At 42.7% G+C, this 18,479-nt stretch overlaps 1 protein-coding gene across 2 annotated transcripts in view; it reads left to right on the top strand.

Moving 5' to 3' along the window:
* Positions 1-18,479, top strand: part of LOC111659829 (partitioning defective 3 homolog) — a 343,091-nt gene that overhangs the window by 101,114 nt on the left and 223,498 nt on the right. For both annotated transcript variants that reach the window (XM_087175758.1, XM_023412895.2), the window contains exon 3: positions 7,080-7,254. In XM_087175758.1, coding sequence (XP_087031884.1) covers positions 7,080-7,254 — 175 coding nt within the window. The remainder of the gene's footprint in view (positions 1-7,079; positions 7,255-18,479) is intronic.

Below are 18,479 nucleotides of genomic sequence, written 5' to 3'. Positions count from 1 at the left end.
GGCGGGCTGGATGAAGACCGTGAGAGCAGGTAGGTTCATTGCATTGATTAGATTTCTTTAAGACCAGTTTGAGGGTGCAACTCCTCAAGGTGCCCCCCAACAGCTCTGTTTAGGCAGCAAAATAAATATAGGGTGGCATGAAAATCAATGCAGGATGCCATAAACAAATGGTTATACGACCCAAAGTGTTTTGGGTACGCCCTGTTCTCTCTGTACATTCAACCTAAAAGTACAACGTCCGTCAAGGCAACAGAAAGTAAAGTGCACGCTGGAGAATATATTTTAGACTACATCTGTGAAAGCTGTGGCCCGAACTGAATTAAAAGTAGATGTGAATACATGTCTGCACACCTAGAATGGAATAAGATAATGAATATGATTACATTCAAAAATGTGGACGTGTTGATGGAAGCAGATTGGTTCAGCATTATTCCATGTGTCTGCTCAGTGTTAATTAGTGTCAGTTGATTGATGGTAATTTAGCCCATCAAGGTCATAAGATGTTCATCATGTTTCTTGCTTTCTTATGGACACCCACCCTAATTGCTTTCATGAATATGTCAATGTGTTTCCCTTCATTTCCTCCGCCCCCTCACTCTTAAGTTGTAGACTGCAAAGGTCTTTTGTGTGCCTTAAAAAAAAAAAAAAAAAAGTGTTACTTATTTCCCGTGGCTGAATAGTGTTGAATTGTACATACGACCATGGGGTATGAGGTATTAATATACACGGCGGAATGTGTTGTAGGGACTTTCCCTTCTGTCAGCACTGCATAGGTAGCGCTCGCACAGGGCGTCCTTAAAATGTGTGAATTCATTTCCTCCGACGCAGGAGGAAATCTTCAAAGGCAGGGACGAGAACTTGGCCGAGTGGATTTGAAAGGGATGAGTTTCTAATCTGGTTCAACTTTGCTTGCTCTGTATATTTTCTCACTGCCTCTTCGCCCCCATTCTTTCTTTAACACCCCTCCTACTATGTGTTTTTTTTTTTCTTCCTTTTTTTTTCTTCTTCCTCCAGCAGTGAATCTACCTCTACGAGCTGCTCCGCTTTAAAAAAAAAAAAAAAAAAAAAAAATGAAAGAAATGATGACTTCATGTTTTAGCGAGAACAGCAGCGTTAACCAATCTGAGGACTTTGCGTTTGCTTGTTTTGGGATTATATTGCTTTAAGCCTGTCATCCCCCTGCTCGCCGGCGCATAGCCCCCCCACCCCGCCGCACTCGCATCATAAACGGCAGGATGTATTCCATGTGTTGCAGCATCTTTACACATTACATTTACTTTGCGGTGTGTGTCATCATTTCAGGTTTTGCCTTTGCAAAGCCTCTGGGGCACTGTTCCGTTGCATCAACCCCATGTGACAGCACCTGAAATATGCATTTGCTTCTGAAGTGCTGCGGGGTGCCATTTGAGGGGTTATTTGGAATGCTGGTGATGGCAGGCCAGCGTGCTTCAGACCTATTCTCTGAATATTTGATGGTCGTAATGAGCAGGGGAAAAATACAGGACTAAGCACTTTGTTGGTTTGCCCGACTCACGGTGTGTGAGAAATAATGGACGGAAGGAGAGGATGAAATATTGAAAATGCTGTGTGATACCTCTACAGTGAGAGAACGGAGGGTTAATCCATTGTGATGTGCCTGAGGTCATGAAAAAGTTACAAGCGTAGATCGCATTCTCTTTAATGCGTGCTTTAAGGGAAATGAAAGGACCATGTACTGCCTCTACAGCAAAGAGTGTGTCACATGAGGGCTGCATGAAGTTGATCAGTCTGCATACCAATAGATGATCAAAAATCTTCCCCTTTGATGGATGTGTAAAGGATCCATGACTGTTAGATGGAGAGTTGAAGTTGGGAGTGGATGGATGGATGGATGGATGGATAGATGGGTGGTGTGTGGATGAAGGATGGTGGCTCGTGGCTATTACTCAACAAGTTTAGAATCCTTTGAGTTTCTGGTGGAGTGAGTGGCTTTCACACTTTCCACTGTTACTGTACCTTTAATAACTTTTATGCCCCTGGTGCCCTTGTACTAAAATGATGATAAATGATGGAGAGGGGAGATGAAATCTTTGTGTGTGTGTGTGTGTGTGTGTGTTTGTGTTTCCTAGCAGAGACAGTATAGCCTCAGCCATTGCATAACTCAGCATAAGTTATTCATTATACCAACTAATACAGTGACGTGTCGTTCCTTGCTTATTTCTCCTTAAGACGGAAAGAGAGAGAGAGAGAGAGAGAGAGAGAGAGATTTCTACACAAATAGAAGTGAAGGAAACATAAGGAGTAAATTCAGCTCAATAAATGGGGCTTATCCGGCTATTCTTTAAGTTGTAATCACTTGTTATTAGTCATGCGCTGAGTTTTAGCTTGTGGATATAAAAGGGGAAAGAAAAAGCTTCCGACAGACAAATGAATAAATGTTAATCTTGTCTTCGAGGGTTACTTTGTGCAGCAATAAATATTCACAGCAGGACGTTGCCCGGCGCGACTGTGGATGTGTTCTTTAATTGAAGGTGTGTATTGAGCGGACAGGTTTCCCGCGGGTTGACTCGTGTCAGACGTCCCATCCAGCCGGCTGTGGAAAAGCTGTTGTGGCAGATATGGATTAGCGTCAGCCCCCGTCGCAGTGCAGGTATCACATGTCTCTGGTGGCACCGCCAACGCCGCCCCCGCGACTACTAATAAACCTCTGTTGTCTCGTGTTGCTCGGCGGACGCTTCGGCGGACGCTTGGGACAACTGTTTTGTACGGGTGCCAATCCTAATGCCTGGGCTTCCTGGCAGATCAGAGGTTCTGAAAGTGGAGGGGGTTTGTTTGGTGGAGGTGGTGGTGGTGGTGGGGGAGGGGAGGGGAGAGAAAAGAGATAGAGAGAGGTTGTCAAAACATCTCCTCATTCCCTCCTCAGCTGCTTCCTCACCATCTCTTCTTCTACCGCACCCTTGCTGCCAAAAGCCAGAAGGAGATCAAAGGAGGCCGACATGAAAGGAATCCCTGAGATTCTGTTTTTCAGTGCCCTGTCTCCCTGCTCTCTCTGTTACAGATATGGAAATGCTGAATCCCAAATACAGCCTGTACCTCGGCTGCAAAGAATGCCCTGCCTCTGACTTTCACTTTCTCTCTCTCTCTCTCTCTCTCTCTTCCCTTTTGCCGCCTCTCCTCTCCTCCGCCTCGTCTCTCACCCCTTCATCATCATGTCTCTCCATCCTCTGCTCTCGCCTCTCTCCAGCAGCCCTCGGGCTTCCAGGTAGATAGCAGTTGATTGGCAGCTGCTGTGACAGTCAGTGGAACCGGCTGAGAGTGGATGAGTGTCAGCCTTGCTCCAGGGGCTTAAGGCAGCAGCAGTGTTGTAGCTCCCTGCTGGAGAGAGAGAGGCCCATGAAATAAGACTCAGTCAGTTCTTCTCTTCTACTCGCTTCTCTCAACTGAAGCAGGTAGGAGCTAAATAGGTTTTTCAAATTGCTCCGGAGTTTATCCTGAGACTGGAAACTGGAACATTTCCTCAACTCACATCCTGTCATGTGCTTTCCTTCTCTCATTCCTCTTTTCCTCCCTTTTGGTTTTGATATATCTATGTGTTTATTGTAGGTTGTAGCATCTTGTTTTTTTCGGGGGGCTCTTTAAAATTCTTTTTCACTGCTTCACTCCCTCCCTCCTATCTGCTCTGAATCCTCCTTCTCAGCTGTCACGCTACTTGACAATTAGCCATGCTGCTCCCGTCTGTGCATCACTTAAAAAATAAAAAAAAAACTTTTCCTCCTTTTGAAAAACTTCTGAATACAACTCGACGCCCGCTGTACAGCAGCCACAGGGGGAAAGTGTGAGAATTAAAAAAAAAAAAAAAAAAAAAAAAAAAACGAAAAGAAGAAAAAAATTGAAACGTGAAATCGTCTCAGTTCTAAGTGGCTGTGACCAATTCCCAGATGGAGGGAAAGCGTTTGTGTGATGGCGTTCGCTGTGTTGCCTCTTGAGCTCTGTCCCGTCAACAGCAAGAATTGCGTCAGTTTTCCCTCCGGCCGAGCGTGCCCACTTCTCCACAGCACAGGCAGAGGACGGGATGGAGGGAACTCGGAGAGAGGCAACTCGAACGAGGATGCTTCATTGGGGGTACTTCTCAAAATCTCCTGAAGAAAAGAAACCCGCTCCGACGATGTTCTGCAGACGTGCATCGATGATAAGCATTGATGCATCGATGATGATCAAACAAGGAGGTTTATGTCCTTTTCAACTACTTCTTTCTGTGTTACAGGCTACAAACAACGCTCTCACATCTGGAAGTAATAATTAAGTGAGTGTCACAACTGGATCTGATAGACAAACACACTAGTTTGTAATCTAGATACTAAGAAACTTTTTAATTTTGCTCGGTGGAAATATTCACGGCAGACTGACATTAATATGATATGCGTCACTGCTAGATATAGACTTGATATAAAATGATGAAATTATGGCAACATCCACAGCTCCGCCTGCTGCCCATATCTCTCTGATATGATTGCAAAATACTTCCCAAAGTTATTTAAAATTAAACTGTGCCATAGCATCTTGTTGAAAACTTTCATTGGGGATTAATTGAACCTCAGTGTCACGTAAACTTTCACCTGCAGGTGAAAAACCAACGTCTCCAACCTGGAAACAAGAAACCAGCTTATCAGCCAATCGTCCCTTTGTCTGTTTGATTTTATGAGTTTAATGACTTACAGGAAGTTTGGTGTCTCAGCACTCAACTTCCAAGAACGGGGGTTCTAACCCTCAGATTTCTGAACAGTGGGAACTTTTCACGTCTCTTTGGGTTTAGGGGACGAACAAGCACTTTCAAGAGCCCATAAATATTGAATGCAGGATAAATGCGGACCCATTTGATTCTGAAATGGAGGGTGTGTGGATGAGTTTAGCCGTACATGTCAGATACCCACAGAGTGCTCTAGAGTGTCTGGTGAAAGGATGCATGGCATAGCAAAGTGGACCTAATTAGAGGGATTTGGAATGTATTTAAAAATGAATCACACTTCGCCGCGACACCAACAACAGTATTCACCACTTCTCTAAATGGGCAGCTGGCAGGCAGAGGGCTTGTCGGGCTGCTAAATACTCGCACCAACATATGAATGGGAGGCCTGATTACTTTGTCACTAATGATTCATTGGCTCGCACATACACTCTGGCAGTATAAATCCCTCTGGGGACAGCCCCTCTCTCTCTCTCTCTCGTCTGTGTTCATAGCCACCTCGGCATCTTCACATAGCTGTTCTTGTCATCGTCGTCACTGCAAAAAATGCTCAGCCAAAACAGAGTTTCATCCTCGACCAAGTACAACGAATCTCCAGTTTCAGATCTCAAGTTTTAACATCTTTTAAAGAAACCAGAAATCAAAATATGTGTGGAAAAAAGAGCAGATTATCCCACTTGTGTAAAGAAACAGCAGTTGATTGAGGAAAAATTCCTAAACCAAATTGATCGGACTGTGTTTGCGGTTAAACACAAAGCAAAGTATCTTTGCATGTCTTAACACGTACATTTACACATTTAAAAATAAGAAAATTACCTCCTCAACCTGCCGTATTTCTTCTATTAAGGCCTTCTTATTTTGTAGCACCACGTATCTCTTTTCGATTGCCTCACTGCTGCACTTTTTTTTTTTTTTTTTGTAAACCCTTACAACATGAGGAATATAATTTCAAGATCGGATTGGAGTGTGATTAGAGTGAAATGGGTGAAGCCTTCGGTGATAGGTGAGCGTCTCACAGATGGCGTCGGGATGCGCGGAAACATCTTAGGAAAAAAAACAAACAAAAAAAAAAACCCAGTCTGCTTTAATTGCGCAAAGCCAGCATAAGAGATGTCGCTGTGAATTACAGCAACAGCAAACCGCACCGGCATACTCGCACAGAGGCATAAATTCAGATGCAGATACACAAACACATACACTCTTAAGCATCATCCCCTGCATAAGGATTGAATCAAAAAAAGCAGAACAGGGGCTTCTAAACTTGTTTATATGCAGATTTCCCTGCGTTGGGGTGATGAAAAACAGCAAATACATGGAAAAACACTTGTGCTATTTTTACCCTCAGACAAATACGATGCATGGTACACGAAAGCTGTTTGCTCCCATCGGTGATTAATGCTTTCTTTGTTGCTTACTCTCTCCACATCCGTGGCCTTCCATTAAACAGATTTTGCAGGTAGCACAAAGACATAAAAAGGAGCTCTTCTCAAGTCTGAAATATAGATACTTTTGTTCTGTCTAGCAGGGTGTGTACGAGGCTGCTACTGTACGATTGCTCTGTTTGGAAGGAATAAGAGGTTAATCTTCTTGTGAGAGGTTTAGTAACAGGTTGTGCTGGCTATGAAAACCACTTGGCACTGCTATATCCACTCCACTACGGCAGGTCATATGCTTTTATTTCTCTCTCTCTCTCTCCCTTAGTCCAGGAGCCTAAGAAAAAGCCTTGACTTATAAGTAGTAAATCAGCATCGGCTGATCTAACCTTACTCCCATGAAAGAGGATACAGTGTAGTGTTTCTTCTTCACCATAATCCAGACTGCTGTGTCTCTTTCCCTCTCTCTTGTTAAGTGGGTGACTTGGCTGTAGTGATGAGCAGTGTGTGTTAGACTGATAATTACGGGATGCTGCGGCGAGTTCTCCCTATCTGGCCTGCGAAACGTGGCAACGTATCACCTTTGTGGGACTGGAGCAGCTGCTCGCTGTGGGAGCCAAACCTGGCAACCCGGAACATCCCGTGGTACATGACTGCAGATGTTGCAAGATTAGAGAGAGAGAGAGAGTGTGTGTGTGTGTGTGTGTGTGTGTGACTTAAATCATGATTGAGCGCTTTGGTTTGCATATAACTGCATAGTGGTACATTACCTGAATGTGAAATTACAACACACACACACACACACTGTATGCGCACTACATGAGTATCCTGAACATTGTATACATGTATGGTATGCACACTTAGAAATACTCATATTTACTGCTTATGCAGAAACAGACTCTCAGACACAGACACATCTCTGTCTCTCTTCATCCCCCCAAAACACACACTAACACACACATATCTTATTTCTCTCTCTCCAGCTCGTAGCTGTATACGAGGAACAGGACCCACACAATGGAGGTGACGGCACCAGCGCCAGTTCCACAGGAACGCAGAGTCCCGAACCCTTTGCCAGTGAGATGAGTTCGGCATCAGCCTTTCAGCCCTACCAGACCAGCGGCGAGATCGAGGTCACTCCATCCGCCCTGCGATCCAGTGAGTCCAATGACGAGTGTTATCTTGAATTAAATCTCCACTAATAGTAATAATAAGCTGAAGATCATCATTGTGATATTAATAGATGGTAATGCACATGGAATTTAAACACCCATTTCTACAGCTTTGCTTTTAGTGTATTGGCAAAATAGCTTTAAAATAAAATTAGATAAATGCTAAAGATCTAACAAAATTATGAAAAACTCAAATTAAACAACCGAGTCTTGTAAAAAAAAATGACTTCCAGCTTACTTCAGTGAATTTTTTACCTTCTGTAGCTTCTTCAAATAGCAATTGATATTGTTTAGAGGTACAGTGTAGAATAAAAATGTAATTGAATGCTTTTTAAAACAATAAGTAGATAATCTGTGCTATCAGTAGGAATTCAAACTGCAAGGATATAAAGGTCAGGGACATGAAAGTGACATCTGAACAGTTGTTGTGCATGAATGCGCTAAATGAGCACCGTTCATTGAACGCCCTCATTTTCTGGTGAATGGTAAACTGAACGCATCCTAATTTCCATCCTTTGCAACTAATGAGCGTGAACGTGAGCGTCCGGCGTCTAGTGCTGGCAATTCAAACAGCGCAGGTACTGGTTCTGCTGAGGCCAGTTTGTACAATGCATTTGAAGGACTTCATTAACAAATCAGTGCAGATTCTGATGGGAAAGAAAAAAAGCTACATTTTTATGCAAATTGTGTCTGTCGGGTCTGAAAAAAACTAATCAGCCACATCGGCTATGAATTTGAAACAACACACTGATTTGAAGCATGTTTTGAAAGATCTGTGAGTGAATGATGATCACAAAAAATCATTAAGACCATGAGCCAGGAACCGTGTAGTTCCGCCACCTGAGTCAAACTCACAGCATATACACATAAAACAATGTACTCGCTTGGTTTTTTTTCTTGGCTTTTAAAAGTCGTCTCTGTCTGCGACTCTATAATAGTACACCGGAATTAATTCAGTTTGTGAAGTCCCACCGGTTGGGGGCTGGGGATGGATGGGTAAGAGGAGGTTCTGCTGAAAAAGATTAGAAAAGAAATAGAAGAAATGAAGTTCATTTTAATCTATGTGAACTGAACGTAGAGCTTGTAGAGCTCTTGTAAAGTGTGTTAGGAGACCAGATAAGCTAAATACCAACAAATATTTGCCCAGGCCTTGGTAAAGTAATGTTATTGTCTTGAATTTCCCAGGCTGTCAGGATGTAGGAAAGACAAAGGGATTAGAGGTCGTCATGTCTAATAAATTCATGCATGTGAGTCATGGGACTTTTGTTTACGAGCCAAACCAAAATGCAACAGAGTAAACTTTTCCTACTCTACTCTGCAACTCACCGGGCAGCGTGTGCTTTACTTGACATGCTTCAGGTGTATTGTGTGGAGCTGAGTGTCTGTCAAGTCTGCGCAGTGTGTCCAGACAATGGCGGTGCACTGACATAGACAGACAGGTAGGAACTGAGACAAAGGAAGGAACTGAGACACTGTTGGATACTCACTCATGCATGAGCAAGAGCACACATGCCAGAGCAAGTCGGACACACTCACACGCAGCACACACACACACACACACACAACCGGAAAATGGCACACACACACACACACACACACAGTCAGTGACTCAGATGGTGCTCATGTCCACATATTCACGTCCCATGAAGTGGAACCAGTGAGCGGATGCAGAGCTGTCTTAAAACTTCAAAGGACACCTAAGACATTCAAAGCCAGCATAGACTCACACACATGCACATGAATGAACAGTTGACTTTACTCTGCTGCCCTAACCTAAGAACATATCCTAGCGTCTCTCAACCTGCCTACTGGACTGTGGAGATTTATGGAAATTCCTGGGATTGATGCAATTGCGATAGTAAACCAGTAACACAGGGTAGTGTGCAGGTTTGTTTGAACCTATCTGACCTGCTGTCAACTAGCTCCAAAGAAACCCACATTTGAAATGTGGACTGATATATCTTGGTGCCTTTTATCCCCCCCCCCCCCCCACCCCCCACACCAACAAAAATTCTCCACTACTGATTTATAGCTTCTAACACTGTTCATACAGTATGTCATGGAAGGATGACTTTAAAAACACCATCCTTTCATTGTGCATACTAGATTTAAGGCTGTGTTGGAGGTCTGTTAAATTGTCCTTGAATAAGGCGATAAATCCCTGGCTTGGTTCCAATTCGGCCCCTTCCCTCACACCTATCTGATCAGCCTCTGGGTGGTGGATTCAACTTATTAAGGGGCTGTCCCAAACCAGTTTGTGCATAGCGAAAGTGGGCAGTAAAATTCTCAAACAGCAGATTCATTCCTAAGGGGAACCACCGATGCCAGATGATGCAAAGTAATACGGGGAAACATAGAGGACTGTCATGAATCCCATTGTTGGGGCTTGGAAGCTTCATGAGGATTACTGGTGAATATTTGAAGCTTTTTGACAAGGACAGAAATTGGACTTTAGTGTTATAATTTTTTTTAGCATGCAGGTTGCGCTAACATCATCGACGGCTAAGCTGTTATTTACAGTTTTCAGGTGATTTGTCAAACCGGTTGTAGTTTTTTGTGATATGCCTGTTTCCTTTGGCTTATCTGGCACTTCACTTTTTAGGGGGTCATCTTTGCAAATTAGGAAGTTTTTCCATGCACTTCACTTTTTCAACATCTTGCTAGCATTGTAGTAAGTTGTAAGCTGTGCCAGTCCCAGTGTCAGCGCTGGTGACGTTAGATGAGAGCTTAGATCTTACTCCCTGGGCTATTTGGGATTGTTACTGTTGAATATATAATTATAATAATTAAATCATTTAAATACTGATTTGGATGCCGATATTTATGACAATAATTGAAGCTTTGAAACTTCAAGGCATTCGGTTCAACCTTAGACACATTATAAATTCTAGTTTTTCACAAGTAAGTAAGCTACTTGGGAAATAATGTATAGTTTGGATCATAAACATGAACCTATAGCTACACCCAAACACGGTGGGTTTAAAAGCCTAGAATGTGTGCTAAAGTAAAATAAAATAAACCATCACTTTGTTGTATATTCTTTTTATTTGTATTACTCCCATATTCAATCTTAAGTCAACTACAGAGGACAGAGTAATATCTATTATATAGCACTTGATTGATTTGGATTGTTAATATACGTTAACAAGCTGAACAAGCAAGGCATTTATTGTGTCCATGGTGACAAATGTTTCCTGTTCGTGGTGGAGAGTGGAAGGTTCACTTCTTCATGCCTTGCTGCTGCCCTCCGAAGCTTTGTGAACTCATGTGGAGTTCGAGTCCATATTGAAAAGCTAGTGAGTAAGGATCATTTTAGGTAATTACTCATATCAGTTTTTATTTGGAGGTCAGAGGTCAAGCTGAAACATAAAACACCAATGAATTAAAGTAATTAGTTCATGTATATGAAGTTAAAGAGTTAAAAATCTTGAGCTCAGATTTGGACTTGAATTTTTTCATTAAGCTTGTCATGCCACAAGTATATTTTCATTCTGATGGCACAACGGAGCTCTGTCTTACCCACCCACACAAACACACACTTTCCAAGCCTGTTCTTTGCATGACCTATGAATTGTGCATCTCGCATTCAAGAAAATACAATGAGAAGATTGCAGCAAAGCAGAGGAACTGACTGCTTCCTACACACTGCCGCTGCCACGGCGATGGGTTTATCTTTAGCAATTTCAAAAGAGATAATGACAGTGAAGAAGAGAGACTGTGGGTTGGACCTGATTAAGGCAGTCAGACAGGTGAGGACAGTGATTGTTTTGTTTTGGGGTAGTTGACATAAGTGCAGTATCGCCAACAAAATACAAGTAAGATTGCATTGTTTGCGGTATATAGTTGTTTCCTGGAGATTGTGTGTAATGTACATTGACTCCTAGCCACTTACAAGTTCCTATTTCCAATTCAAAAGTGGCTGAAAAGTTGTATAGGTGTGTGGTGAATAAGCTTTATAAGAGACAGCCAGTCAGACGGTCAGACAGACATACAGACAGACAGACTGACTGGCATCATATACACAGTGAAGCAGACGAACAAGACAGACAGTTGATGGTCCCTCCAGAGATGCAGATGAGCAAATTACTGGCAGCAATATTGCATATCAGACATCAAAGTGTAGCAGCGGCGCCCTTGGCAGCTGTGCTCTGAGGCAGAGAATTATGGCTATTTAAAATCATCATCTTTTAGAGCTATATTGATTGTTTTTTCTCCTCCCCACAACTCCCAAAGTCCCAAACTCTCCCTCCCGCTGTCTTTCTGTCCTCCATCCCTCCCGTGCCTCCGCCCTGGGATCCCATTTTGGATTTCCATGCTAACATGTGCCGTGCAGGTCAAACTGCTAATAATTGGATCGGAGATGAGATGTAAATTGCAATAATGAATGTAATTTTCCCGTAATTATACGGACGCCGGAGCTGCCTCTGCCTCTACTCACCACTAAATTCCAATCTTTCAGAAGTAAGAGAAAATGTCTGAAACTTTAAATGAACGCAGGATCTTAATGGTGTTCGTAGCTTCAAAATTGAATGTTCTGTTCTTTTTTTTTTTTGCTGAAAGAGTTTTACTGGGGTCCTTTTTGACTCAGGAGTTGGATTTGTATTTCTGACAGATTGCCATTTGTCAGAGTTTTCCTTTTACTTAAAGGGTTTCTGCATAGTCTCTCAGGTATGGAGAGAGGGTCCTGGGTGACAGAGACGATACAAAAGGTCGGCAGTCTTCTAACACACAGCCTTAAAGATGGCTGAGATTAATGCTAAGGGAGAACGTCCTGACCTGCCTGGTGTTTATGTGGGAATCAACACTCAATCACAAGTGTCCAGTCAGAGTAATATACACAGTGCTGAGGTCACAGTTATAAGATCAGTGTCCACTGTCTAATGCACCATGCTGTCAACAGCGCTGAATCTATAGGCTGTTAATACGTTGTTTTTAATGACGTCATATGCTTACAGCCTGAAGGAGTTGCCTGTTGGCCAGTGTGAATTACCTTCTCCACACACGTATCCAACAGATCACAGAAACTGTTTTGGGCATCGATTCTACCGCTTCCTTGACCTTTGTAGATTAAAGCAATAAGCCCCAAGAAGCCGTGGTTCAAAGTGATTGTAGCACAGCTAAGGGGGCGTTGTTAGGCCTGATGCAGACGCAGCAGCACATAGATGCACAGACAGATTTATTTGGATATCGCCATTAATTGTGCAATTTTTGAAGTAGTGCTCAATTAGTACATTTTTAATTGCGTGGTACCAGAGGAAAGGATATTTTTTCCAGCAACATGTCTCGTTGCAGTTTCGGGACCAGTGGGATTACAGGCATGATTCACATTTTTGCCCCATATTGTTGACATGAGCTCTCTTGCCTCTAGGCCAGCATCAGGGAGTTTTTGTACAGTGGTGCTTTGCTAGCAGTGGTTGGTGTAGATTCTCTGGTGCCGGCTGCTTTACAAATCTGTGGCAACATGAAGTACAGTGAAGTTCTCTCCCATGGGTTCTCCAGTTCACCTAATGTCAGGAGAAAGAAAAGAAAATATTCCCATGATGTCGCAGTTGCAGTTATAACCGCATATGTATCACCGGTAGGCAACTATTATATTTGACTTGTATTACTTTCCCCTAGATGTTTTAAACATGATACAGTATCAGTTCAAAACAGCATTTTGAAACCATTTGTTTGGCGCAGTCCTACTGATGTAATGCGGTCACAGGTGTGTGTTTATAGAGTGTTTTACAACAGCTTTGAATGCTGCTCAGCCAATCATAATTTATAATACTACTTTTATGTGATTTTCTTTCTTTGACTGTGAGGATTTCTTTTCCCAGGTTTTTGGAGAGGCTCAATTGCAGTTGCTCAAGATTACACAATCAGGAAACGGGAGAAGCTCAAGTGTTATTGACAGAAGTTAAAACTACACTGACATTGATGAGGAATGGCTTTAAAAACACAACAGATATTCGCAGTGATTGCAGTGATACTTTCATGATTGACCCCCACTGATGTACAGATTAGACTAAAATGCCCTTTGCTGTGTGACCACTACGACTTTGACCAACACCCGGCACCTCTCTCCCTGAAGAAGACCATTGTGGTGACGAGTTGTCGGTTTTCCTCTGCTGAACTGGTCCTTTGGTCCTTGAATCTCTGCTGCCTTGTTCCTTGAAGCTCTGTGCTGACAGGGTTGCCGAGAGGCCATTAGAGAGATTGCCTGTGGGGGGAGAAAGTGTGGACACCTTTCGAAGAGGAGGACCTTCGTCTAATCAATTTGGCTTAGTGGTCTGCCACTGAGCGGGCTCCCTGCCGTCAGCCAAGGCCGTATAAAAGTCACTACAGCAGAGGAGATGCACAGTGACACCGACGGCACACGGTATAAAGAGCGTGTATATGTCACAACATGTAGGTTAGCATGAATGTAAAAATTCAAAACACGAAGCTGCTAAATTAAGACATTACTTTTCACAGGCACTTTTTCTGAGACTGCGTGTGGAGCATTTCTTTTTTTTTTTTAAGAGCTCCATCTCAGATATAAGGCTTAAGAAGTGGACTGCCCCTCCATCATGGGCTCTCTCTCAGTGGATTTGGGTGACTTCCAAAGGCAGTGACTGCCCATTATAGATAAACTGCCAGGTTTGGGTTTGGAACCACATGCAGCTAGGTCTGATAGCAGGCACTGATACTTATCTCTTTCATCTGGTCTCTCTCTCTCTCTCTCTCTCTCTCTCTCTCTCTCTCTGTCTCTTGTCCAAAACTACCTCTTCAATCTCTCACTTCAGCGGTGAGCAGGTGATGCAGTACGATTAGAGTTGATAACAGTGGCATCTGCTGATTGGTCCTGTCTGATTGGTTAACCTGTCTCACATCGCCTCTCTCTTAGTAAAGTTCTTTGAATCTTGCTGCGAAAAATCTGATTAAATCTATTGGCTATTTGAGCAGGCACGAAATTATAGTTAAGTATAGTGTTGATTGATGACAGGTTTAGCTGTTTGTCAAAGACATGTAGTATTATATGTTCTCGGCTTTCTTGAGTCCGTGTAAAGATGCTTTATGACAATCCATGCTGCCGTTGGTCGCCTCGAACAGTTCGTCTCACCGACAGGTTCTTGACCTCGTCTGTGCATCTGAGGGCAAAGCTTTGCCATACTGAACCCCCCCCACTCCCCATTTGTAAGTTGCTGTGTATTTTGCATGCACCCTGATGCCTCCTAGATTCCATCAAGTACACAATAGGTTGTTAATGGCTTTTTAATGATTTGGCCAAACACAAAGAAACTATCCGATACTCATATTGGTTTTCCGTGGATGGAAAAGATTTCACTTCCTGCACGCTGCTCGACTGCATCTCAGTGATGCACTAAATCTACATATTCTAAAGTATTCTTATGATACAGTCTTAATATTTCTGTTAAGTAACTTAGGCAACTCTGAGCTGCACCAACATGGTGTGAACAAGGTGGTTGAGTGGAGTCATAATAATGCTCTTGAGATTAATGCATAGAAAAACAGACAATATTGTATTTTGCTCACCATCTGGCTCCCATAAAGTTCCTACCATAAGTTATAGTTAATATTTGGGTGTAATGATGATTCAACCTGGAAAGTTCACACTGAATTTGTCTGCAAAAAGACAAAGCAAATAATTGATTTACTTCACCGCCTTAGGTCTTTTGGGGGGAGCAGACAAATTCGTTTTACAACTCACAAGACTTTATCGGCCACTTTAAAGTCCAAACCAAATAAGAATCTGCTGAAAGATTGTTGGCCAACCTCTTGAAAAACTCTATGAATCAGCCATACATTTTAAAATATTAAGGCTGGCCAACGGCATTGTTTCTGGCCTCAACCATGTCTTGAACAGAATACAATCCGTTACCATCAAACTGCAGATACAGGATTTCACAACATAATGGACCAAGGTTAGACTGAAGCACTCTTTCATGCACCAATCAATCCTAAAAATTAATGTCATTTAAGACCACATCACTGAAGGGACTTGTTTTTTTATTTTTTAAGTATATTTTTTTGGGCTTTTGTGCCTTTATTGGACAGGATAGTATAGAGAGACAGGAAATGGGGAGGCAGAGAGAGGGGGAATGACATGCAGTAAACGGCTGTCCGATACGGGATTCGAGCCGGGGCCGACTGCAGCGAGGACTGTAGCCTCTACACATGGGGCGCCTGCTCAACCCACTGCGCCGCTCGACGCTCCATTTTTTTTTTTTTTTTGTGATTTTAATGTTAGGTTTAATGTACAATGTGACGGAGGTGGAGCTGCTGTTTTCGGAGGGGAAAAAATCACCATCATCATGTTGGAATACTGCTAATTGGTTTTCTGTGTGTCAGTCAATTTGTTATAATCTGGTTAAACTTTATCAGAGAATGGGCCAGCATTATGTGAGCACTTAAAGCTGAATTCGGGCCCCTCCCTTTGTACTTGAAGCTCTATGGTGCTAGGGTTTCTGGGAAGTAACCTTTACAAATAGGGGTCACAAAGGTAAACGATACTGTGAACCTCTTGGTCGCCCCGGGGACTTGTTAGTTGGTAATCCAGTTTTGGTTCCATGGACTGTTGATTAAAGGCCTGCAAGGTGTCGTATAGCAACAATATTAGCAGTGCACTACTTATACCCTGCCTCACCATCTGCCTCTGTAAAGCTGGTTTCTACAAAAGCAGAACTTCAGAGCAGAATGAATGCAGCAGGCACTCTCATTCCTCAGTGAGTTTTTATCAGTACAGGTAATGGAATTACCGAGAAACATGCCGCAATTTTTCGGCCGGTGCTCTTAAGTTTTCTCTTTGTTTTCTTTTTCTTTCTCTCTTTTATTTTTGGCTCCGGGTAGTGGTGATGAAATATCCCTCTTCAGGACACTGCTTCTCTCGCCTCCTCTGCAGTGCCATGACACCATCCATTGTCATGAAACCCTTGTCCTGACAGCCTTATCTCCTCAGTTAATGCTGAGCAAGAACCGAATTTATTTAACAAAAAATTAAAAAGTCCACGGTTATGTATTATATCTCCTCCAGTGATTCATTCTCTAGTGTTAAAAGTGGCTGTGTAAGAAAACCACTATTGTTCCAAGTATTAATTCCCAAGATTCTTAGCAATGGATCACAGTTTTTGTCAATGCAGGGACACAGAAAAGGAGATTGAATGAAAAACACGTAGTATCATTGTAAATCGTAAGTCATTAAGTGACTTATTGTTCAAGTTCATGCCCAGAGTCTTAGACCACTAATGTACTCTATGTGGTTATGTCATGGCGGTCCTTCATACAGCTACTCTACCTTTTATTCATCAACAAACCACAGCCTCTCCAACTGTGCATAACAACTCTGTACCGAGTATCTACCGAGTTGAGTACACTTCTCAGCAGTGAGGATGTTGAGATAGCAAGCTCATCATTAGCAAGCTGAAAGCACTTTTAAACCCACAGGTCCTCGTGAGAGTGTGAACCGCCTCCCTCTACCTGAGTTAGTGGAGAGGCTATTAGTTATGTCAACTCTTAATCATACTAGCGCTCGTAGAGGGAGAGAGGGGGGAGAGAGGCAGTGCCAAGGGTGGGTCTTAAAACTGCTGGGGAGTGGGCGTTCATTTCACAGTCTCTGGGAATATTAGTCATAAAATACGCTCATACTGTCATAATATCATCCAGGGCTTATTATAGCTAATTATTGCAACGGCCGGCACTGTTAAACGGTGGAGACAGTGTTTTGGTAATGAAGTGTGAAGTGCTCAGAGTGGTCAAAGTCTCCACTCAGCACCACTGGGAATGTGCTAGCAGAACTATTCCTATTATTAAATCTGCCAGGATCCCAATAAAGCCGTAGCTAGACAGCTGAATCATGTGGAGTTGTGTGTGTGTGTTTGTGTGAGTGTGTGTGTGTGTGAGTGTGTGAGAGTTTGTTGACTGCTTTATTACTTCCTGAGCTGGGCTGAGAGCAGTTTTGCAGGTCACCTGTGTCACACTTAAACCAACACAGGAGCACTGAGGTCTTGATTGGAAAATAAAGTATTTTACACTCTCTGACACGCTGAAACGCTGAAACAGACTCGAATGGTGACTGGCCGTGACCTCATGACAGAGGGAGCATGGGAAGGGAGCCAAAGTTTGCTTGAACTGACGCTGGTGTCATCTCAATAGTGAAGACATTCAGCAGAAGGACATAAATGAGCAGGATTTTGTGTCTGCCTGTCCCGATCTGAAATATGGCATCTTTGTCCATTTCTGACTTCACCGGTTCTTAATGTTTATGCAGGATGTAAACGCTAACATATTTATGTAGCGTTGAGAGAAATCCTGTTCACAAGGGCACTGCTTTGAGTGGTGACTTAGGGGATGAGACTTTCCAGAGATAGGATTGCAAAGGTTAGGGTCATTCCTTCATCTTGTTTTTGATAGAGACAAAGAAAGAGTTGGTGAGTGCAGTATCTTTTTTGTATTTGTGACCGGTAAAAAATATCACAAAGTGCTCAAGTTACAAAATAGGGCTTCCAAATTTGAAGTGTTCAGTTGAGGTGTTTAATTCACTGCAGCTCTCACTGAAGTTGTCAGAAAGAGAAAATCCTCCATCTTAAAATAATTACACTGGTCTTATATTTCTCTCCCCTTTTATACTTCCAAATTCTCCTGCTTGCTTTTTTTTTTTTGTCTTCCTCCATCTGTGCAAAGAGAACAAGCAAGAAAAACTTAGCATCCACTTCACGTCACTAGTTCCACTAATATGTGTGGTCAACTCGAAAACTTATTTCTTCACAAAAAACAAAAAACGTGGAACATTCAAACAAAGAACACAAATAAGAGAAAATAAATAGATATGATAAACTGTATCCAAGAATGCATCACACTCTTGAAAATTACAATCATTATACCTCAGAATAATTAGCATAATTACTCAAGCTTTCACACCCATTCATATTAAAAATATTTTAGTTAAATTGGTTTAACTGTAACAGTGAATCCACCTTCATGTCTCGCCTCTCTGTGTCTCTCATTAGTCAGTGAGAACCTCTGTGGTTCATTTACATTGTGTTTGACATGTCAAAAGAGGGTCACATTTGGCCAAGGGCAATGCCTCCTGGTCTCAGCACGATAAGTCCTCAAAGGATTACGGGGTGTTTAGCATCTCTTTGTCTCCACGTTCAACCCTTCGACTCCTCTACCCATCTCATTAGTCCCTTTGTAAAAGCCTCCCACGCCTCTCTCGCTCCTGCGCCG

This window comes from Seriola lalandi, unplaced genomic scaffold (assembly GCF_002814215.2).
Source record: "Seriola lalandi dorsalis isolate HSWRI2012SDOR001 ecotype SW California unplaced genomic scaffold, Sedor1 jcf7180002054494, whole genome shotgun sequence".
NCBI lineage: Eukaryota > Metazoa > Chordata > Actinopteri > Carangiformes > Carangidae > Seriola > Seriola lalandi.
This window is presented reverse-complemented; position numbering and strand designations above follow the sequence as displayed.